At 40.7% G+C, this 26,273-nt stretch overlaps 1 protein-coding gene across 4 annotated transcripts in view; it reads right to left on the bottom strand.

Annotated features, from left to right (window-relative positions):
- LOC142257211 (myosin-binding protein C, fast-type-like) overlaps positions 1-26,273 on the bottom strand; it is a 207,757-nt gene that overhangs the window by 95,179 nt on the left and 86,305 nt on the right. For 2 of the 4 annotated variants that reach the window (XM_075329353.1, XM_075329355.1), the window contains exons 2-6: positions 22,332-22,631; positions 5,989-6,018; positions 5,525-5,554; positions 4,027-4,107; positions 1,097-1,245 (exon numbers count right to left, since the gene is read on the bottom strand). In XM_075329353.1, coding sequence (XP_075185468.1) covers positions 1,097-1,245; positions 4,027-4,107; positions 5,525-5,554; positions 5,989-6,018; positions 22,332-22,631 — 590 coding nt within the window. The remainder of the gene's footprint in view (positions 1-1,096; positions 1,246-4,026; positions 4,108-5,524; positions 5,555-5,988; positions 6,019-22,331; positions 22,632-26,273) is intronic. The other 2 variants (XM_075329354.1, XM_075329356.1) reach the window with 2 other exon arrangements.

Raw genomic sequence — 26,273 nt, 5'->3', positions numbered from 1 at the left:
GACAACCCCTTCTGATTCTATATGTTTCCATGGATCCGCTCATCTGTAGTCAGTAAATAAGTATTCAGGCTGTGGTCACTTCCTGTTCAAAGGAGGTCATTGGAGCGCCAGGTGGGTTAGGATGGTACGTATGACTTATTTTTTTCATTGTATAAAGATGGCATTCCTATATTAAAGGGGTTGTCCACTACTAGGCCAACCCCTTCTGATTCCACAAGTTTCCCAAAGGTAAAATAATAAAGTCTATACTCAACTCACATGCTGGCACTGTTCCAGTGGTGACACGTGACAGGGATCTCGGTGTCCAGGTGCATGTGGGACTGTGACATCACGCGGGCCCTGCGTCCAATTCCAATTTCAATCAGTGCCAGATTACTTCTCCCCTTCTTTGGACCAAAACTAACAATCAACAGGAAGTGAGTACAGCCACAGCACTCACTTCCTGTTGATTGACTTATTTTGTCCGAAGGTGGGGAGACCGAAGCCAGCGCTGATTGGATGTGGAGCTTGCATGATGTCACAACTCCTCGTGAGCCCCGGGACTGCGATTCCGGACAATGCTGGAAGGGAGCCCGTACGGGAAGCGAGTATAGGCTTTATTATTTTACCTTGGGGAAATGTAGAATCAGAAGGAGTTGTCCTTGCAGCGGACAACCCCTTTAATATAGGAATGCCATCTTTATAAATGAAAAAATAAGTCAAACGTACCATCTTAACTCGCCTACTGCTCTGAACTCCTCTGAACAGGAAGTGACCAAATCCTAAACACTGGTTTCCTGACCCTGCAGCCAATAGGAAGGCTCAGCAGTCAGGTCACTGCTGGTCGCAACACCGCCACGTCTGGTCTGCCGGAGACTGTTGTAACCACAACTCTGAAGCATGGGCCAAATTAGGGTGGGAACCAGGACTTCTTTTATACGGATGGCTTAAATATATTAATTTTAGTAACAGAACACAAGCACACCTATATATATATATATTTAGAGCTTACAACGTAAAATGGTAGAGTAGGACGGACATTAAATTTTTTACGTTAATTTATTACATTTTGATCAGCTATATTACTTTATGGGACAGGGCAAAAAATAACTCATACCTTTTTTGCTTCATCATAACTCTCTTCAAACTTATACCGAGTCCCGCTTTTGCTTCCCAGCTCCAGCCATTTTCCTTTAAACCATTTTACTGCGGGCTTTGCGGTTAGCTGAGTCCCATTAACGGTAATCTTTATGGGAAAATCTTTCCCTATATAAAAAAGTGGAGGAGAAAGTAAAGGAATTAAAGTGATGCTCTAGTCCTAGGATCAAATTTAACACATGATGGGGTAGAACTGTAAGTGCTCATCGTAGCACTTAAAGAGGACCAACCACCAGGATTTTCCTATATAACCTAAAGCCAGTGCTATGCTGGCGCTATCATGCCGATTCTATACATACATTTAGTTGTGAGATCAGATGTATAGTTTCTGAAATACAGGCAAGTAAAGTTTGTGAAATGCACTGTTATTTGATTGACAGCAGCTACAGAATATCTAATAGGTGGGTCGGGTTTTGCTAGTTATTCCCGCCCCTGTCTGAAATCCTGGTGGTTGGTCCTCTTTAATTATGTCTCCCTAATACTACATTCACACATTGTGGTTGCATTGCGTTTTTTTTTTGTTTTGTGTTTTTTTGCTACAATTACAGTGAAGATCTAGCAGTTCCACTGCAATTACAAGAAAAAAATACAACATGTGAATGCAGCCTAATGATCCACAAGTAGCTGTGAGCTATTAAATTTGTTAACTCAATCCCTTACGCGCATTCTAATTGATAATAGAAAAATTAATTTTAGATGACAGTGGGCCCCTCATATATGGGGCTACCGTTCAGCTGCAGAGGTTGCACTATTAGTATATATATTTTATCTTAAAGGGGTTGTCCACTACTTTATCACTGATGGCCTATCCATAGGATAGGTGATCAATGTCTGATTGGCTGGCCGATCAGCTGTTCTCGGTGCCGGTGGTGGAAGCGGGCAGCCAGAAATGCTCAGTTTCGGAGCTGCCCTGTCTTCTGATAGCGGCCGTGCCTCGATACTCTACATCTACCTCCCATTTGAATCAATAGAAAGCAAATGTGTATCCTTGGCCACACCCACAATCAGAAGACAGGGCCACTCCGGCACTGAGCAATTATGGCCACCTGCTGCCACTGCCGGCACAGAGAACAGCTGATCGGTGAGGTGTCGGACCTCAGCTGATCAGACAGTGTCAGACCTCGGTTGATCAGACTTTGATGGCCATCAATGTTAATGTAGTGGCTAACCTCTTTAAGCCATTCCAGCTACACCAAATCCCTGTCTATGCACTACCAATTGCGTCCAATCCCTTTTGCACCTCCATACATTAATATTGACCAATTTAGTTTAACGCATCCTCAGTCTCCGTATATAGTAATAGTATCTTTTACTCCATATACACTTTATAGTACCCTCTATTAATGACACACAATTGGCCTCCCAAAGTCATGGTGCCAACTTTGTGTCTTCCCACATAATCAGAATGCCGCCTTAGACTCACATTAAGAATCCCCCTTAGTGCCCACTTTTAATTTCTCCACTCATAGTAGAGATAATCCCTTAGTGTCACTCCACACAGAACTAATATCCCTGTTAGAGTAAGGTGGGGGTTAATATTTTGAGGCCTGACAAATCTCACAGGGTATGGTATATGTTGGAAAGAACAAATTGGTGTCTTTTATTTATTATGCATGAATTCTGACATTATGAATTAGTACTTTGAGTTCACAAGGGTGCACTTCCATCCCATTCTGAGCATTACACCTTTGTGCACTCAGAATACTTAGTAGAGACACAGAAGCTAGGTGATTTTCAGTTTTTTGGGCATCTGACGTTTTTTAAGCAATGGGAATATAAATCTTTCAAAAAGTAGGGTTAATGTTCTTTAATTAGTACTTTGAGTTCACAAGGGTGAACTTCCAACCCATTTAAAGCATTTCATCTTTGTGCACTCAGGATACTTGGCAGAGACAACCTTTTGGGGTATCTGAAGTTTTTTATACAATGGTAAAATAGATCTGAAAATAACAAATTCAAGCCTAAACAAACTAAATGTATGCACAGAACTCCAATATTCATAAAGGGTATCCCCCTTAAGGCACCCGTACACATCAGATGAAAGATGAAAGTCACCCAAATCTAAACATTTTGACATTTCCATGTATATGAGGGGCCTCACAACTCTCACATGACAGGTGATATCAAGAGAGAGAATCAATTTAAACCAGAATTGCTGGGGATTTGTAGAACAACCACACCTCTCTAAAAAAAACCTAATCAGAACATTGTATGTACCCCAATGTGATTAAACTGTCAATTTCCCAAACAAACAAGCACTTACAAAATTCCAACATTAGAAAAATTAAAAAAAAAGTTCTTAGTCTTGGAAACTTCCGATGCAAACCAATTTTTTCCCCTAAATTTTTCACCATTAAACTAAACTAAAAAAAGAACTATACAGAGAGAGGAAGGACAGGCAGGCAGATAGGGGCGGGAATACCTAGCAAAACCCGACACACCTATTAGATATTCTGTAGCTGCTATCAATCAAATAACAGTGGATTTCACAAACTTTACTTGCCTATATTTCAGAAACTATACATCTGATCTCACAACTAAAGATATGTATAGAATCAGCATGGTAGTGCCAGTATAGCACTGGCTTTAGTTTATATAGGAAAATCCTGGTAAACGGTCCTCTTTAATATATCTTAGAGTTGAGGCTTTTACTCTAGTAAAATTAGTGAGTAGCTTGTCCAAAATAACAATGTTGCACTCTCAATTCTCATTATCGTCTCGCTCTTTGTTGACTGTACTGCATGTTCCAACTTTCAATAGTCATACTATGCATTCTGTGAACTATTATATTCTTGCAACTTTTCAAAAATTTTCAAAGTTCCAAAACCATAACATAAAATGACCCCAACTAGTACAAATGCATTTGATTTTGAACTTAGTTGTACATACCAGTTTGAACACGTAAATCGTGTGGTTTCTTCACAAATAATCCGGACAGCGTAGATAAATCAACATCAGGTTCGGGAGCATCTTTAATTAAAACAGAAAAAAAAGTTTTCAATCACACACAGTTGTGATATATTATTAAATATTTATAAATAGCTATTGATTTAACCCTTTTTTATTTATTTATTTATTATAAAAATGTTTTATTTTTTTCCTTTATTCTTTATTTCTTCTTTATTTTCTTTGTTTAAATCTACTCAGTTTGTTTTTTTATCTGAACAATGTACAGACCTGTACAACGAAATCTGTCGTTGAATTCAAAAAGTAGGGTAAATGTTCCTGAATTAGTACTTTCAGTTCACAAGGGTGCACTTCCATGACAGTCAGAGCATTTCACCTTTGTGCACTCAGGATACTTAGTCGAGACACAGAAGCTAGGTGAAATTAGCTGTTTTAGGCTTCTGAAGTTTTTGATAAAATGGGAAAATAAATCTTTCAAAAAGGAGGGCAAATGTTCCTGAATTAGTATTTTAAGTTCAAAAGGGTGTATTTCTATCACATTCAGAGCATTTCACCTTTGTGGGCTCAGGATACTTAGTAGAGACATAGAAGCTATGTGATATTAACTGTTTGGGGCATCTGAAGTTTTTTTATACAATGAGAAAATAAATATTAAAATAACAAATTCAAGCATTCCATTTGTTAAAGGGGGTTACTAAATTTAACTACTAACCTCAGGGGAATAAGTCAACTGGATCCATCATGATCGTGTTTTAAACTAAAACCTTGATAATAAATAGCAATAAATCATATGTTTATGTGAAAATAAAATACCTATATTGTTGTTTGGAAAGGTTTAGAAATTCATTATACAGTGGAAAAAATTGGTCTATCTGTACTCCAAAGTTTGTAAATTGTTCTTCATGGTAGTATACCAAAATTAGAAATTGATCATACAGTGAAATTAATTGTCTATCTGTACTCCAAAGTTTGTAAACTGTTTTTCATGGTAGTACACTGAAAATGAGAAATTGATCTTACAGTGAAAAAAAGGATCTATCTGTACTCCAAAGTTTGTAAACTGTTTTTCATGGTAGTACACCAAAATTAGAAATTGATCATACAGTGAAAAAAGGATCTATCTGTACTCCAAAGTTTGTAAACTGTTTTCATGGTAGAACACCAAAATTAGAAATTGATCATAGAGCTAAATTAATGGTCTATCTGTACTCCAAAGTTTGTAAACTGTTTTTCATGGTAGTACACCAAAATTATAATTGTCCAATCAAATAGATTTTCAGTAGACCAGTAACAATAGGGATCAAGCCAAATCCATATTAATAAAATTAATTAAATTTAGACAGTTTTTGTTTAATTCGTTACTGAATATTTCGATTTAGGACAAACTAAGAGTATTTATTGTTCTTTGAAAACAATACTTATTTATGCCAATTTTTCTTTCTTTCTTCCACTGCTCCTTGTCGAGACGTGAAGAACTTACCATATGAAGACATGTCTTCAAAGTAGTCCTCTGTAAATTAGAAAATGAAAACGGACACTCATAAAAAAGTAAAGGCAACAAATACTATTTGCTATGCTGTACACGGAGGCTGCACCAGCCAAGCACATTGTTTTCTATCAAAATGTCATGTAGACAGCATGCCCCACCGATCGATGATAAATAATTCTGGTGCGCTGATGTTCTATGTGTTCCAGGCTTTCAATTACAACCATTGGAAAATAGTTGGTCAGTCGTGTATCATAACCCATCATGCATTTCATGCTGTGATAAACTACTTTGTCTTCACCTGTTGAGTTCAAAAACATTTCAGATAAAAGATGGGACTAATCCAATCTTCTTGACTGAATGAAAAGTATCTTGGGTTTTCTTCGACTCCTATCGATATGTCGTCTATCTATTCTGTTTCTGTTGACTGCTTATGTTTCTAAATGTTGAAGACTTACCATCCTGTGCCATTTCTTCGTCATAATACTCTGAAATTCAAAAAATTAAAATGTATGCTCAGAAAAAATGTAAAGAATAGGCATTATTCACGTAGTTGTGTACCGTGCGCTACACCAAGAAAATTTGCAAACAAAGCTTCATTGCCGTAAAGCAATGAAAAGCCAGTGGTTTTCTGACTTGATGACTCTCGGACCCAGGTCTTCCATGCCACATGCAAAATGGCTCTTCAGCTGTAACTCCAAAACTGGTAACAGCTTGGTCCTTCGATGACAGATGATGAACAGAGAAATGTAACATGCCCAAAAATACATAAAGCCAACGACAAACATATGGGACGCTACACGTAGGACAGTTACAATGTACGTGCATGAAAATGAAAACATCTCCACAACTTGGCACACAATGCCAATCTGATATCGACTGACTATAGAGACAACAGAAGTCAACGCAAGTCAACATATATACATATACACAATCAACATAGCATGCTCACGGATGGTACATCCAAAATTACATAACACAATGACATGGAACACAATTACACAAATTATTTATGAGTTATTCTAATTTATACCTTATCTTCTCAGAGTGCGGCTGTTTATTTGTTAGAGTAGATTTCATGTTCAGTTTGCGTCTCAGAGTGCAGCTGTTTATTTGTTAGAGTGCAGCTGTTTTATATTTCATCTTTAATATATTTCATCTTCAGTTTGCACCTGTTCACACTTATCTGTTGGGAAGTGCTGTCACTTTTCTCATTTTTAGTCTGAAGTGATGACTGAAATAGTCATTACAAAGTTCCAAATGGTTTGAGGATCACTTCCTATATCTCCAGTCATCAAAACATTATATTGAGTGAGGCCGGTAACAATCCTGTTAAATCTCGAAACTCAGTATTCGGACACATAGTCAAATAAGATCCCTGTCTTGATCCATAGTTGAAGAAGCAGGATTCATTTTGTATGAGTAGTACAATATACTAATGGGTCTTTTTATCTTTATCATTTTGTGATGATTGATGCAACTAGTATACGAAACGGTCTATTTAAAAAGTAATTCAGATCATGATTATTTTCCCACCTTTTTGTGGTAGAGTAACATACAGCAGTTGCAGTAGAAAGATAACTAATAGCCACAGGTATATTACAGAATTGTATTCCTCTCCTATAAGATAAAATATTCAAAATGCTTAATATTGTGGCTATTAGGAATTAGAATGATAGTCTGGAGGAAGCGCATTCCAGAAAACTGGTGCAGCGCAAGTAAAGTCTTGAGTGTCGGAGCGGGTTGTTCTAAATATGAAGCCTATTAGTCTTAGAGGGTAAGGATAGGTGGACAAAAAAGATATAGGGTGGAACAGTTTTAATTTCTTCTCCCTATTACTATTACCATTACTTTTCCTAATATTACAACATACCCAAGTAGGAGGTGAAAATTGGAAAAATTGTTGGCTAAGGAAAGATCTAGCATCTGCAATCTGATTAGGCCAGGAATATTCAGTTTATAGTGGCCGTTGACGTGTCAACGGAATCGGGGACTCCAAGCCAGTCTCCCACGCCGGTACTTGCCAAGCCTCAAACTGTGTAGCGGCTGCAAACTGATGAGGGCAGGCACATTCACTAGGTGACCTATTGGGGGGTAGAATATCAGGCACAATTAAGGTAGAAAAGTTTAGGTGGTAGCGCTCTCTAGTAATATAGATCATTCATGATGTAATTGTAGGGTCGAAGCAAAAGGCCAATCCTAGAACTACTGAGCTCCAAAGCAGCAACCCATCAGATTATTTGACATCGGCATGGTATTCATAAGTTGGCCATAGACATTAAATAACTGTAGTGCAGTTGATGGTTTTGTTGACAGCTATCTCTCCTGATTTTTCTATTTTCAGCCAGGAGCTCCTGTGTCCTCTATGAAAAAACTTCTGGTTGACACCTTTTGAAGCATCTTATCTCTCCTCCGAGCAAGCCATTGAAATTCAACAGACCGGTTTCTTCTTTTCAGCTTCTGGAGGCCCTAATACACATCTGAAGGTTAGTCAGGCCTTCTGAAATTGGCGAGTTTGGACAACTTACCCTAATATGGAGCTTACTGTCTACCTTCTTCTGGATCAACACGTAAAGCTAACGGTTGAACTTGTTAGACTTAAGTCTACCCTCAACCTTGATATCTATGAAATTTTGAAACTTTTATCTACTGTATATGGAGTCATGTATCCAAGATAGATTATTAGATGGAGTATGGAGTCCGGATTTTTTTTTTCTATGGTCAGGGAGGAAAATGGTTATGAAGAGTGTCTCTTGCTCGGGGGGACCTCTCCTGTCCTGTATTACATAGCCAACTCATTAATTGGTGTGGATCTATCACTAAGGGGAATTAAAGTGGATTTCACAAGACAAATTAAATAGATTAATAAATAGAGCTCCTACACCTGATCAGGCTGGTGAGCTTACTTTGGAAATCTATGTAAGAATGCCTGATTCATCTTTTTGATATTAACAAGAGAATTTTATGGAGCTGGAGCTCTAAAAATGTTCATTTCAAAATCAGACTTGACAACTTTCCAAGAAGGATCATATAGCCGATAACTCCATGGTATCTATGCCAATTGATGAAGAATCATATTGAATATGTAATATATGTTGTGGCCTTGGTGCATCTTTTGGCTTCTTCTGCATAATTCTCCAGCGCCAACTTCCATGGTTTGATGAAATATCTGTAATGTATGTACTTGGTGAAATGAGCCCTCTTTGTCCACCAGTCAAAGGCCCCTCATCTAGCCAAATCGAATCTGCTGCTTTGCACTGAGAAGGGGCAACACTTTGAAATATGTGTCTGCAAATGGATCTTCCGGTTTGGATTTTCATACTACGTCATGTGACAAGGCTTGTAAAAGGGTCCATATTAACTTTAAGGATTGCTACATCCAATAGGTGGCACCGGAGATGAAGTCCTCTTCCTTCTGAAGATTCTAGTTGCATACTTGGATCGTTATGAAATGTCTTTCCGGTAGTCCTTCTCTCTCTCTCTCCAAATACAGAAAGGACACAACATCCATCTTTCCTCCTCGTTCCTCTTGTGACAAATCATCTATGTATCTTGACTCCGAAGGAGAGGGACTTGTGTAACTTGAAAATTCTCGAATCCTTTGCAAAGCTATAACAAAGCCTGAAACCTTCTAGATGCCATTCATACTGGCATAGTCACTTTAGGACCTTCTTAGGCATCAGGCCCAGATGTGATGGGTCTTCTGTACTCCTTTTTTACCAGGAACCAACTTGCTATACTTTCTAGGAGTGGAAGGGACATCAAATAGGAGTTTGCAACCTGACGAGACAGTCTACTATATAGCAGATATAACTTCTTGAGATCACATCTGTGAGTGCTTCATTTAGTAACAGTTTTCAGACTATAAGTCCACCAGACAATAAGCCATGTAGTAGACATTAGATATAGCTGGAGAGCAGGGACAAATTGCAGGAGGCAACAATATTGCTCCCATTACTGTAGTGGTAGAGTGACTACATTATGGACAGTTCTGAGACACTACACTTACAAAAGACATACACGACACAGAAGAAAATAAAGGGTATCTAAAGACATGAACGACACGGATGTACATACAGTATATAACCATATAGATCATGCACAATTAAAACATATACGATACATACACAAAAATTCCATATACAACACATACACAAACAGAACATATACAATACATACACAAAAAAGAATACATATACAGGATGCAACAATATTTCTACCATTACTATAGTGAATGGGGACTACATTATGCACAATTCTGAGACATTACACCTACAAAAGACATACACAATACACAAGAAAATAATGAGTATCTAAAGACAAGAAAGACAAAAAAGACGTGTATGTATATACATAACCAAAAGACATACATTACATTTACATTTCATGTGCAAACTAAACATACACAATACATAGACAACCAGAACACATACACACATACACAAACAAAGCATACACAATATATACACACAAACAAAACACACAAACAGAACATACATCATATATACATAAATATAACATACATCATACATACACAAACAAAACATACACAATACAATACATACAAAACAAACATAATACATACACAACAGGACATACATCATACTTACACAAACAAAACACACAATACAAACAAGACATACATCATACATACACAAAAAGGTCATTCATCATACAAACACAAACAGTACATACATCATACATACACAAACAGGACATTTATAACACATACACAAACAGGACATACATCATACATACCTAAACAAAACATACACAATACATATACAAACAAAACATACGTCATACATACACAAACAGGACAAACATCATACATACATAAACAGGACATAGATCATACATACACAAATAGAACACACATCATACATATACAAACAGGACATAGATCATACATACAAAAACAGGATATACATTATACATTCACAAACAGAATATACATCATACATACACAAACAGAACATACATCATACATACACAAACAGGACATACATCATACAAACACAAACAGGACATACATCATACATACCTAAACAAAACATGCACAATACATATACAAACAAAACATACATCATACATACACAAAAAGGTCATTCATCATACAAACACAAACAGTACATACATCATACATACACAAACAGGACATTTATCATACATACACAAACAGGACATACATCATACCGTACATACACAAACAGGACATACATCATACATACCTAAATAAAACATACACAATACATATAGAAACAAAACATACATCATACATACACAAACAGGACAAACATCATACATACACAAACAGGACATACATCATACACAAACAGGACATACACCATACATACACAAACAGGACATACATCATACATACACAAACAGGACATACATCATACATACACAAACAGGACATACATCATACATACACAAACAGGACATACATCATACACAAACAGGACATACATCATACACAAACAGGACATACATCATACATACACAAACAGGGCATACACCATATATACACAAACAGGACATACATCATACATACACAAACAGGACAAACATCATACATACACAAACAGGACAAACATCATACATACACAAACAGGACATACACCATACATACCTAAACAAAAAATACACAATACATATACAAACAAAACATACGTCATACATACACAAACAGGACATACATCATACATACACAAACAGGACATACATCATACATACACAAACAGGACATACATCATACATACACAAACAGGACAAACATCATACATTCACAAACAGAATATACATCATACATACACAAACAGAACATACATCATACACAAACAAGACTTACATCATACATAAACAGAGCATACACCATACATACACAAACAGGACAAACATCAAGCATACACAAACAAAACATACACAATACATATACAAACAAAACATACGTCATACATACACAAACAGGACATACATCATAAATACACAAACAGGACATACATCATACATACACAAACAGGACAAACATCATACATACACAAACAGAGCATACATCATACATACACAAACAGGACAAACATATATACACAAACAGGACATAGATCATACATACAAAAACAGGATATACATTATACATTCACAAACAGAATATACATCATACATACACAAACAGAGCATACATCATACATACACAAGTAGGACATACATCATACATACACAAACAGGACATACATCATACATACACAAGCAGGACATACATCATACATACACAAACAGGACATACATCATACATACACAAACAGGACATACACCATACATACACAAACAGGACATACATCATACATTCACAAACAGAATATACATCATACACAAACAAGACATACATCATACATAAACAGAGCATACACCATACATACACAAACAGGACAAACATCAAACATACACAAACAGGACATACATCATACATACACAAACAGGACATACATCATATATACACAAACAGGACATACATCATACATACACAAACAGGACATACATCATACATACACAAACAGGACAAACATATATACACAAACAGGACATACATCATACATACACAAACAGAGCATACATCATACATACACAAGCTGGACATACATCATACATACACAAACAGGACATACATCATACATACACAAACAGGACAAACATCATACATACACAAACAGGACATACATCATACATACACAAACAGGGCATACACCATATATACACAAACAGGACATACATCATACATACACAAACAGGACAAACATCATACATACACAAACAGGACAAACATCATACATACACAAACAGGACATACACCATACATACCTAAACAAAAAATACACAATACATATACAAACAAAACATACGTCATACATACACAAACAGGACATACATCATACATACACAAACAGGACATACATCATACATACACAAACAGGACAAACATCATACATACACAAACAGGACATACATCATACATTCACAAACAGAATATACATCATACATACACAAACAGAACATACATCATACACAAACAAGACTTACATCATACATAAACAGAGCATACACCATACATACACAAACAGGACAAACATCAAACATACACAAACAAAACATACACAATACATATACAAACAAAACATACGTCATACATACACAAACAGGACATACATCATAAATACACAAACAGGACATACATCATACATACACAAACAGGACAAACATCATACATACACAAACAGGACAAACATCATACATTCACAAACAGAATATACATCATACACAAACAAGACATACATCATACATAAACAGAGCATACACCATACATACACAAACAGGACAAACATACACAAACAGGACATACATCATACATACACAAACAGGACATACATCATACATACACAAACAGGACATACATCATACATACACAAACAGGACATACATCATACATACACAAACAGGACAAACATATATACACAAACAGGACATACATCATACATACACAAACAGAGCATACATCATACATACACAAGCTGGACATACATCATACATACACAAACAGGACATACATCATACATACACAAACAGGACAAACATCATACATACACAAACAGGACATACATCATACATCATATATATATATATATATATATATATATACAAACAGGACATACATCATACATACACAAACAGGACATAAATCATACATACACAAACAGGACATACATCATACATACACAAACAGGACATACATCATACATACACAAACAGGACATGCATCATACATACACAAACAGGACATACATCATACATACACAAACAGGACAAACATCATACATACATAAACAGGACACACACCATACATACACAAACAGGACACACACCATACATACACAAAGCACACACAATACATGCAGAAACAAAACATACACAGTACATACACAAGCAGAACATACAAAATAGATACACAAAAAAGCACACATACATGATGTAACAATATCTATTCCATTACTGTAGTGGTAGTGGGACTACATTATGGACAAATCTGAGATATTACATCTACAAAAAACATACACAATACACAAGAAAATAAAGAATCAGACACGAAAGACATGTATGTACATATATAACCAAAAGACATACGTTACTTTTACAGTTCATGCACAAATAAAACATAAACAAAACATACACAAACAAAACACACAATACATACACAAAAGGAATACACAAGATATACACAAACAGAACATACAATAAACACACAAAACAATGTGCACTACACAGCATGCTGGAGCAGGAACTTCAACAACGGTGTATTCAGATGAATCAAATTTATTCAATTGAAAACATGGAAACTGAGTACAATACAACAATCTACTGTAAAAAAATAGGAAAATTAGTTTTTTTCAAATATGTTTAAATAATATTTATCATATCTTAAATAGTACCTCAAATTATAAAAAAAAAAAATCACGTTGATCAGAAACATCATAAGGCCTCAAGTCTGTAATAAAGGATATTTTCTCAGCTGCATTCAATGACAGATTACAGCCGGACAGCCACTTGGGGCACCGTAAAGTCGGAGTTGCTATAATAAATTAATTTATATCATTTTTAATGGACCAATTGGAAATTGTCATTATTTTGTAAATTAGGGTTCTAAGAATAGGGTGACCCAAAAGTAACTTGTAGTGATGGGCGATCCCAATCTGTAAAGACCGGGGATCGTACCGACAACATAGTGATTGTGTGCACGATCCCGATCACAAGCTTTCTTGGGAAGCTCGTGTTACAGATCGGGTCCAGTTCGGGTCCGGGGGCTGTAAAAACAAAGCACATTATTAAAAAACATTAACATGATCATACTTACAGGTGCCACGATGCATCCTGCAGACTCTGTCTCCAGCCTATTCTGCTTCCGCGTCCGATCATTACTGTGCCCCCCGGTAACCAGCACTGACTTACAGGACCTTCAATGACGTCATAACCATGTGACCAGTCTGGTGTGAATGTTGTACATGACTATGACAACATCAAAGGTCCTGTTAACTGAACTTTGACTGTCACTGTGCGAGTGTCGCATCACATCACGGCACAATCTCCCGACAGCAGCAGGTCAGCTGTATGTATTTCCATGCAGCTGAGGCGCTCCTGTCCTGAGAGAGTCAGGCCATGTGGGGAGATGTAATGTGAGACCCTAGTGGAATCATCGCCTCACTGTCAGGCTGCTTCTCGCTCTGTACAGAGCAATGTAGCAGGGTTGACATGGCTCTCCCTGCTTCTCTCTCTGTAGAGCAACTTGTCTTTACAGAGTGATGAAGCAGGGCTGACAATGCTCTCCCTGTGGACTACGTCGGACTAAGGTTTTTTTTTATAATAAACATGGAGTCTCTAAATGTTTTCTTTTGTTTTATTTTTAATAAAAAATATTTTCTCTGTGTTGTGTTTTTTTGTTACTGTTTACTAGAAATTCATGGTGGCCATGTTTAATTTGGCGTGACACCATGAATTTCGGGCTTAGTACTATCTGAGAATACAAAGCTGGCATTAACCCCTAAAAAAAAATGTTTGGGCTCCCACCGTATTTTGATTGCCAGCCAGGTAAAACCAGGCAGCTGGGGGCTGGGATTCTCGGCAGCCCGCAGTCACCCCTGGAAATGGCACATTGTTTCTTAGTGCTATTTCCAGGCGCTTTACCCGGCTTGTCCAGTGGCCCTAATGGCAGTGGCATTCTGGGTAATAAAGGGGTTAATACCAGCTTTGTATTCTCAGCTGGTACTAAGCCCAAAATTCATGGTGTCACGCCAAATTAGACACGGCCACCATGCATTTCTAGTAAACAGTAACAAAAAACACATCACATAGAAAAATGTTTTTTAATAGAAATAAAACAAAAAAAAATTTAGAGACTCCATCTTTATTATAAAAAACTTAGTCCGACGTAGTCCACAGGGAGAGCCATGTCAACTCTGTTTCATCACTTTGTAATGACAAGCGGCTCTACAGAGAGAGAAGCAGGGAGAGCCATGTCAGCTCTGCTACATCACTCAGTACAGAGCAAGAAGCAGGCTGACAGTTAGGGTCTCACTCGCACAGTAACAGTCAAAGTTCAGTTAACAGGACATTCAGCTCTACCCTAACCTACTGTATCCTCACCGATCCCTTGTAGACTGTGAGCCCTCGCGGGCATGGACCTCTATCCTCCTGTACCTGTCTGTATCTTGTACTGTTTACGATTATTATACTTGTCCCTATTATGTACACCCCTTTCACATGTAAAGCGCCATGGAATTGATGGCGCTATAATAATAAATAATAATAATAATTCGAGACATCATAGTCATGTGACCAGTCTGTAAGCCTATGTCTGTACAACATTCACACCAGACTGGTCACATGGCTTATGACATCATTGAAGGTCCTTTAAGTCATTTTGGTTACCGGGCAGCACAGCAATGATCGGACGCGGAAGAGTCTTCATGACGCTTTGCGGGACCTGTAAGTATGATGATAATTATTAACTATATTCTTTATTTTACAGTCCCCTCCCCCCCCGCTGCATTCCCTAACTGTAAAGTCCAAGATCGGTGATCGGACGCAAGTTTGCGTTATATCGATACTGATCTTGATCTTTACAAAACGATCGAGCGAGGCTCCTGATCCTGACCATCGAGGGGATCGCCCATCACTACTAACTTGTTTACAAATAAATGTTAATATTGTGCATTTTTTAAAAAATGACAAATTTGGAATATTGTGCAAAAATAGTAAAACAAAAAATGAGCCGCTTTGGTGACCTCTAACCCCTTCAATCAGCTGAAGGTAGGGCAAGTGGGAAATCAGACCCCACTAATCTCATACTGAAGACCTATCCCATACCTTTAAGGTTAAAGGCATTGCCACGACGTGGAGCCACACTTATAGCTGCGGTGTATCCATCGTAGGAATAGAGCATTACTTTTACGTACCTTGTTGTCGTTTTATGGGTTTTTTTGTTTTGTTTTAGAAATGTATCTATCAATAATATTAAATTAAGGGGATGGGAAATTAAAGCGTATGTCCACTACTGCACAACCCCTGCTTAACCAATCCAGTGCCCCATACAAAATAAAACAAGGAATACTCAGCTCTTTCAGCCGCACTGTTCCATGGTGGGTGACATGACATTGTTGTCTCCCATGACCCCTGCAGCCAATCAGTGGTTTCTCTGATTATCACAATTGTCTCTCTGCTATATGAGTTTTGTGACAGATCCAGGACTTGAGACTAATTTCCATTATTGACATTCAATATTAAACATATTTTCCTTTCCTTTGGTAGTCATAGGGTTAATGTCAGTTTGCTTTCCAGCAGCTTCTGACTCCTGCTCAGGTGTTTCCGGTTTGGACCACTCCCAGTCCCTATATATACCCTTTGCTACCAGCAAAGGGGGCCGGTTATTCTCTTTTCCATTTGGATGCTTGGCTTGGAGGTGGAAGGAGCTGTTGGAACCCTCTCTTGAAGTTAATAGTGTGGCTGCAGTCTTTGTGCTGACTGCAAAAGTTTATTGTAGTGTTTTCCCCATGTCTGTCTTCCTTCCCTAGTGTGTTATTTCAGTTCAGTGGTGAGGCTAGCTTCCCTTACCTGCTCACTCCCTAGCCAGGACTATTCTAGGATCTCTCAGTGCTTCTGATTCCTGCTTGGCGACAGGTGAGGAACCTGTATAGGGACCGGATAGGAGTGCAGGGTACAACGGCAGGTAAGTAGAGACAGTGTCCATCTCCCCCCTCACTAATCCTAAGGCCTTCCATTGTTAATGTGTCCCCGGTGTCCCTTGCTTGTCCTGGCGTAACCCTTGTTAATTGTGTGTTTGACCTCATACTGGACCTCCCCCTAGTTCGTGCATGATACTGATGAAATAGTAAAGCCTAAAGCTAATTAGCAACCACTGATTAGCTGCACTGCTCACGTGACAATGACAAGACATCTCATGATTGCTGGGAAACCTGACAGCAACATCGCTGGAATGGCTTTTCTTATTTTGCTCGGTGGACTCAGGCATTTAAGAAATGGTTGTTTAAGTAGTCGACAATCCCTTTAATTTTATATTATACTTAGGATGTAGATTATACTTTTTAAAGAAGGAGCTGGGTCTTTTTCTTTTTGACTCAATGTGATGTTCATGTTCTATGTACGTTTTGTCTCACCTTAAAGAAGACTCATGTCTAAGGGTGGATTTACACTGACCAATTTACTGGAGATGAGGCTTCCTAGGGCAGTCCATGTCCTAACATTCATGTAGTATAAATTCCCAATCATGACTTTCCAATCACTTGATGAACAAGCAAAATACTCGTTCTCCGATCAAAATTATTTTTAAGCTTACTTAAGAATCATCGGCCACTCGAATTAAAGAGGGGGGGGATATGTTCAGGGGGTTAAGGAGTTTGTGATGCCAGCCACGGTGCGTGGTAAGATGTAGTACCACCACTGCTGTTGGGAGCGCCTGGTGGCGGTGGTGTGGCAGCAACATGTTTGACCCCTCTGTGGGTAGGGGGTTTTGCCCCGGCGCCCGGTGATAGTAGCGAAGGGGTGCCGTTGGGAGAGGAAAGGGTTTCTCACTCAGTTCAAGAATATTGACACCGATAGCTTGTAACCCAAAATTCTGAGCACCGCTGCAGCAAGGAGGGAGCACGCTTGGATCCGTGCCTGATGGTGTTGCTTGTTAGCCTGTGACCTTTTCCATGGCACCTTCTTCACTATTTGGACCCTGTAGTGTGGAACTAGTCAGGTCCCGCTCACCTGTATGGCTAACGGAGTGAGCTTGCTCTCAGGGTTCACGCTTGGGAATTTCTGGGCTATTTACTGGGAAAGTCCTATCCCATCGTTGCGCTAGTACACCGATTTTGGAGCGAGTGAGAGATGAATCTTGAAGACTTCACCCCCGTCGGGAAAATTACCAGGACGCTTGAAACTACTTCCTGGCTTAGGGTCCAAGTACACAGTCGTGCCCTGGCCCCTGCCCAGAGATGGCTCAAGGCTGCCGGCTGCCCTCCTTGGCAGATCTGTGCCACTTGACATGATCCCCTGCGACTGGGGTTCCAGCTCCTACCAGGCCCAGACCAAAGTCTGCCACCTAGTACTCTACAGGGAGCCCAGCTCCTGACCTCCTCTCTCCTCTCCTCACACTTCACTCCCCTCTTCTCAACTGACACTTCTCACTTCCCCTTTTCCAACCCCCCAAGTAGGTGGCCCTATTCCCTTCAGGCCCCCCCAATGGTGTGTCTGATGGGTGTGGAGCAAAGTGTTCCTAGGGTTTTGACTGGCTCTGATCTTAGCAACACCAAAGGACAGGGATCCATTACCAAGGAGGATGCGGATACTGTGCAGAAGGGCAGATTGCACAATACCCTGTGATGACCTGATAGGCCAGGGAGTCACACTGTGCATATGGGATATGCCATAAGCCAGCCTTAAACAGGCTATTAAACTATCGCCAATAGGCTTTGTAACGATGGTATCTATTTTGGAATGTAAAGGCCCCGTCACACTAAGCAACATCGCTAGCAACATCGCTGCTAACGAACAACTTTTGTGACGTTGCTAGCGATGTTGCTGTGTGTGACATCCAGCAACAACCTGGCCCCTGCTGTGAGGTCGTTGGTTGTTGCTGAATGTCCTGGGCCATTTTTTAGTTGTTGCTGTCCTACTGTGAAGCACAGATCGCTGTGTGTGACAGCGAGACAGCAACAACTAAATGTGCAGGCAGCAGGAGCCGGCTTCTGCGGAGGCTGGTAACCAATGTAAACATCGGGTAACCAAGAAGCCCTGTCCTTGGTTACCCGATATTTACCTTTGTTACCAGCCTCCGCCGCTCTCACTGTCAGTGCCGGCTCCTGCTCTGTGCACATGTAGCTAGCTGCAGGACACATCGGGTTAATTAACCCGATGTGTGCTGTAGCTAGGAGAGCAGGGAGCCAGCGCTAAGCATTGTGCGCTGCTCCCTGCTCTGTGCACATGTAGCTGCAGCACACATCGGGTACTTAACCCCATGTGTGCTGTAACTAGGAGAGCAGGGAGCCAGCGCTAAGCGGTGTGCGCTGCTCCCTGCTCTGTGCACATTTAGCTGCAGCATACATTGGGTAATTAACCCGATGTGTGCTGTATCTAGGAGAGCAAGGAGCCAGCGCTCAGTGTGCGCTGCTCCCTGCTCTCTGCACGTGTAGCTCCGTGCGGTGGTAACCAAGGTAAATATCGGGTTGGTTACCGATATTTACCTTAGTTACCAAGCGCAGCATCTTCCACGCGGCGCTGGGGGCTTGTCACTGGTTGCTGGTGAGCTCACCAGCAACTCGTGTAGCCACGCTCCAGCGATCCCTGCCAGGTCAGGTTGCTGGTGGGATCGCTGGAGCGTCGCAGTGTGACATCTCACCAGCAACCTCCTAGCAACTTACCAGCGATCCCTATCGTTGTTGGGATCGCTGGTAAGTTGCTTAGTGTGACGGTACCTTTACACTGGCACTTGTTTTGTTTTTCTGATAAACACAATGGGTCTATGTTTGAATTTATAAAGAAGATACCTTTCCTACATGCATTGACCTTCAAGCTATCTCTGAGGGAATAACCTGGCTATAGCCTTGAAGCTTTCTGCTGAGATGGAATGTATTGTCCAATTCTCATAGATAAGGCAGTATGCCCACACCATTGTAATCAAAAGCTTGAGGTGTACCCTATAAACATGTTAGTTTGAAATTAATATCCAATTATGTAGAGGATTGATTGACAACCAACCAGTAATAAGATGCTAATGTAGACATTAAGATGTTTAAGTTTTGCATCTTATCTCTGCTACTCCCCATAAAATAACTGTATAAATATGTTACTTCTGCTAATAAGTGGGGAATCTTAGTGTGTGACCTTATTCTCTCCGTCTATGGCATTCATCTGTGACACGAGGTGGATCCCTGTACGGCTGGTCCCTATAACTGCCGTGACAGCTTCTGAATCAGAGGTTGCATCATGGCCACCATTGGCCAGTGTAAACATACATTAGGAATCAGTATCATCTCTGTAAATGTTTTTATGGTACTATCACCTTGTAACTAGAGATGAGAGGACTCATGGAAGTTCGGTTCGGAGGGTTCAGCCAGACTTTAGTTAAAGTTCAGTTTGGGACCCGGACTTGACCTGAACCCCAATGGAAGTCACTAACTGGGCAGATCGAGTCTCCCACCACATACAGCCAGCCATAAACAGATCACTTTCATTGGCAGGTGAGCAGGATTTTCCCTTTTTTATTTGGTACACACTACATTGGATCACGCTGTCGCTATCCCCAGTGTGAGCCTATCAAACACTGCAAGTGGCTCACACTGGGCTGAGGACCGAGTGTACCCAATCACAGCAATGTGTACCTGACCTGACCTGAGCGTACCTAAGCACAGTGGGTTGCATATGTAACGCCCCCAAACTCCACACCCGAATTCCCAACTTGAACTCCAGACCTGGACTCCAAACCCAGACTCCGAACCCAGACTCCGAACCCAGACTCCGAACCCAGACTCCGAACCCAGACTCCGAACCCAGACTCCGAACCCAGACTCTGAACCCAGACTCTGAACCCAGACTCTGAACCCAGACTCTGAACCCAGACTCCGAACTTGAACTCCGAACCTCAACTCCGAACCTCAACTCCGAACCTCAACTCCGAACCTCAACTCCGAACCTCAACTCTAAGCCTGAACTCTGAACCCAGACTCCGAACCTAAACTCCGAACCTAAACTCCGAACCTAAACTCTGAACCCAGACTCCGAAACCGGACCCCAAAACTGGACCCCAAAACCGGTCTCTGAAACCAGACTCCGAACCTGGATTTTTTGTGTAAAGCCTGTGCTTGGTATGAATACCGAACATCAAACTTTGGGATCGCTCATCACTTCTTGTGACCCATGCCAGGGTGAAGCAATGACATACAGTATATGCATGTGGGAAACATCACCTATTTATTTTTTCAATGCCACTTGTTCTAGATGCAATCGTATACTATCTAAAGCATTCAGGTACATAATTCCAAGAAAAAAAAGTTATAATTTCTTCCTGGATAATTGGAAATCAAATATAGGAACAAGTCTAGTTGAGTACATGGCACAGAAGAGAAGAATACAGCACTGAGGAGCACAGCAGCAGGGGCAATATGCAGGGACTTATCAGCAGGCACAGCAACTGAGGACAAAAACAGCAGGCACAGTATTTGAGGACTGAAACACATTTTTTTTTGGGATGCATCAGCAAGCAAAGAAAAAAGGAGCACAGCAGGCAAATTACCAAGGCAAAACAGTAAGTACATAGCAATAGGCACAATTTAGGGAGCAGACAACACAGACAAACACCAGGGGAGCACAGTATTGGGCGCACTATATACTGGGGAAGCAGCAGCAAGGGCATAATGGAGTAGCAACATGTGCTAGGATTAAAAAAGCAATGCCCTAAAGTTCCTTAGATCTTTTTCAAGTCTACCAACATCTCTGGTTTGAAGTTCTGACATTTTATGAAAACTTATATTTCCTGGAAGGAGAAGTTATTAAAATAATGAGTAAAATGCTAAATATTTATAAAATAATATTGAAAAGTTACTTAAAAATTGGCTTTTAGTAGACAATTGTAATTTGATAGTCTATGGTCAAAAAGCGTGAAACCATTGGTTGGTAATGTTATAATCCTTACTACTTAGACATATGCATAAACAGTGCAAATCACTTCCAATGCATTCCATTTGTGCTGCCTCACCTCTTTGTTCCTCCTTAGATGCATCTTCTGAAGGTTCCTCTGGAATAGGTGATTGAGGAGAAGGAGGAACTTCTGCTGGTGGGGCCTCGGCTGGTGGAGTCTCAGCTTTAGGAGCTTCCGGTGGTGGAGCCTTAGCTTTAGGAGCTTCCGGTGGTGGAGCCTTAGCTTTAGGAGCCGCCTCAGGTGGAGGTGTCGGTACAACTTCTTTGTCTTCTACAGCTTGAGGTGGTTTTGTTGCTTCCGTTGGTTTTGGAATTGGCTTCAATTGTGGCTTTGCTGCGCCAGCTCCCTTTTTAGGACCTAAATATAAGATAAACAATCCAATCTGTAATTTACAGCATTTTTCAGAATACTATACAATAACAGTTTAGTTTTTAACACCATACCAGTTACTTTACAAATGTTAAAGATATGTCCTACTCCATAAAATAGTAGACCATTCTCCGCAATTCCCAACGTAAAACCCTTCTGTCATGTCATGATCTCAAAACCGCATAATGGTGACCCCATAGCAATGAACAAAGGCACGAAAAACATCACATCAGCTCGCCCTGACCAGGTATCGGTCAAACTAGAGATCACGGGCCTGCTCTGGGGAGAAAATGATCAGGTACAAGGCAGCGACATCTAGCAACCCCAATGGAAAGGAGTATAAAAACATTGTTTATTAGTAACTATTAAAATGTCAAAAAGGAAAAAAGGAAAACAAACACACTAGGCCTACGCATTTCGAGTAGAGTTGAGCGCGGTTCGTGGTTCGTGGTTCTCCAGTTCTAGGCTCGAGTGATTTTGGGGCCTGTTCTAGATCGAACTAGAACTCGAGCTTTTTGCAAAAGCTCGATAGTTCTAGAAACGTTCGAGAACGGTTCTAGCAGCAAAAAAACAGCAAATTCCTAGTTGGCTTTCCGCTGTAATAGTGTAAGTCACTCTGTGACTCACACTATTATGACATTTCAGTGTATAGTGTGCGTGAACAGCGCCTTCAGATCACTCCTGTTTGTATAATGGCGATCGCCATGTTTTGTTTTTTTTTCCTTGTCTTCCTTCCCTAAGCGCGCGCGGCATGTGTGATAGGATGTCCATGTCACATGTCCCTGCATTATAAAACCGGACATTTTCCTCCAGGACGCCATTATCTCTTCTGCGTCCTTGGTGTCAGACATCACTGGCGCAGCTCCGTCCTTTGTCCTATCGCCGATATTGGATACGCTGGACAGCATAGGGATAGCACTATCTATCACTCCTTTTAAGGGCTCGTACCGGCAGGGTCAGAGTTAAGGTGACAGGTCCTGAAAACAGCGACAGTGTCTGTGTAGCAAAGGTCAGGGATTTCGTCGCTGCATTTCCCCATTAGGAGGGAATAGAAAGGCAGGCTTCCATTCCTCTACCCAGACCCACAATCCTGGCACTGTACCCTCCTGTCCTCTGCACACTCCAACTCATTATAACTAAGCCATTATACTAGCAAACACTCAGTGTACCTAGTGGCATCCTAAACGTGGCTATTGGACTTTTGTCTAGTCCCACTAGTGCAAAGACATTTGCAGCACCTCTGCCTGCATTGCACACTCCAACTCATTATAAGTAACCCATTATACTAGCAAACACTCAGTGTACCTAGTGGCATCCTAAATGTGGCTATTGGACTTTGCTATAGTCCCACTAGTGCAAAGGCATTTGCAGCACCTCTACCTGCATTGCACACTCCAACTCATTATAACTAAGCCATTATACTAGCAAACACTCAGTGTACCTAGTGGCATCCTAAACGTGGCTATTGGACTTTGCTATAGTCCCACTAGTGCAAAGACATTTGCAGCACCTCTGCCTGCATTGCACACTCAAACTCATTATAACTAAGCCATTATACTAGCAAACACTCAGTGTACCTAGTGGCATCCTAAACGTGGCTATTGGACTTTGCTATAGTCCCACTAGTGCAAAGACATTTGCAGCACCTCTGCCTGCATTGCACACTCCAACTCATTATAACTAAGCCATTATACTAGCAAACACTCAGTGTACCTAGTGGCATCCTAAACGTGGCTATTGGACTTTGCTATAGTCCCACTAGTGCAAAGACATTTGCAGCACCTCTGCCTGCATTGCACACTCCAACTCATTATAACTAAGCCATTATACTAGCAAACACTGCTGCCAGTTTAAGGGCCGTAGTTACATTGTTAGGGATAATTATTCTTTATTATTCTGCTGTTAATAAAGCTAGACCACCGCTGCAATCTACACCACCTCTCAATTTTTACTACCACATTTTCAGTGCACAATCTTGTCGCAATCAACATGAGTGGCAAAATGACAGATGCTGGTGGAAAGGGGAAGAGGCGTGGTGGAAAAGGCAAAAAAGGTTTTGTTCGTGGGGAAGGTGGCAAAGCTCCATTATCATCTGCTGAAGATAGACCATCTACCAGCAAAAGTAAGATGTCTACTACTTACCGTGGACAATCCGATGTGCTCCCTTTTTTACGGACACGAACAACAGGAACAAAGGTAGATGATGGCCAAAAAAGAAAAATGCTTGAATGGATCTTAAGTGGTCCAACAAGTGCCCTCTCAGCTACTTCAAGTACCGCATCCAAAAAACACCAGTCCTCTGAGTTGTCATCCCAATCAAACTTGCTTTCTCCCAGCTCTGAAGTCTCCATCAGCCCTGAACAGTATGGTGGAACTGAGATGGCTGAGTCTGCAGAGCTGTTCAGTCACACTATAGCCTGGGAATCAGAGGTCTGCTCCCAAGCTACAGTGAGTACAGAACAGGAAATGGTCTGCAGTGATGCCCAGAACCTTTGTGACTCTGATTCAGGCCGTGAGGACCAAGTTTCTGAGCATAATGTTTACCCTTTGTCACAAACTGTAACACCTGTGGTTATAGACAATGAGGAACATACTGATGAAGATGAGACGCAGATACCCGATTGGGATGACAACTTAAATATTCGGTCAGGGCAAGAAGAGGCTCGGTCTGAGGGGGAGGGGAGTGCAAACACAACAATTGATGATGAAGTTCTAGATCCCACCTACTGTCAACCCCCAGTCAGGCACTCGAGGAGGTCAACAGAGGCGGTGGAGGAGGATGCAACCGACGACGAAGTTACCTTGCGCCTTCCTGGACAGAGTCGGAGCACTGGTAGCACGTCTACAACTGCATCCTCAGCCACCACTCTGCCTATGAGCATTATTCGGGGTGGATCAACAGGTCGCATGGCCTCTAAGCCTTGCCTAGCCTGGTCCTTTTTTGACATAGAAAAAGATCGCCCAAATTATGTGATCTGTAAACTTTGTCATGGTTCTCTTAGTAGAGGTCAAAACCTCAGCAGTTTGACAACTTCTTCCATGAATCGTCACATGAATAAATATCATAGGTCCCGGTGGGAAGCTCACTGTGCTGCAATGCGGCCTAGCGGAGCGAACCATCCACGGCCTGCCCCTTCCAGTGCATCCGCGCGCTCTTCATCTTCTAGGACTGTGGGGACAGCTGTCACACCTGTTTTTCCACGCACAACTTCCACCACTGTAACCGCAACAGGCAGTTTGCTTGGTAGGTCGTCAGTTGGTTTGGAAGGGGAAACAAGTGAGTGTGTACAGCTCTCTCAGACATCGATAGCACCAACGTTGGATGAAGGCAACATCATGTCTCCGCCTGCACTTTCCTCACAAACCTGCATTTTTCCAGGGACACCCTACTCAACACCGTCTACACACAGCAGCCAGATCTCTGTCCCTCAGATGTGGTCAAATAAAAGGCCACTTCCTGCGACCCATGACAAAGCTAAGAGGTTGACTCTATCCCTCTGTAAGCTCTTGGCTACTGAAATTCTGCCTTTCCGCCTAGTGGACACACAGGATTTTAGAGACCTTATGTCTGTCGCTGTGCCCCAGTACCAGATGCCTAGTCGCCACTACTTCTCTAAGAAAGGTGTGCCC

Source organism: Anomaloglossus baeobatrachus, chromosome 11, assembly GCF_048569485.1.
Source record: "Anomaloglossus baeobatrachus isolate aAnoBae1 chromosome 11, aAnoBae1.hap1, whole genome shotgun sequence".
Lineage (NCBI taxonomy): Eukaryota > Metazoa > Chordata > Amphibia > Anura > Aromobatidae > Anomaloglossus > Anomaloglossus baeobatrachus.
Note: the sequence above shows the minus strand (reverse complement) of the source record. Positions and strands in the feature narration are given on the sequence as shown.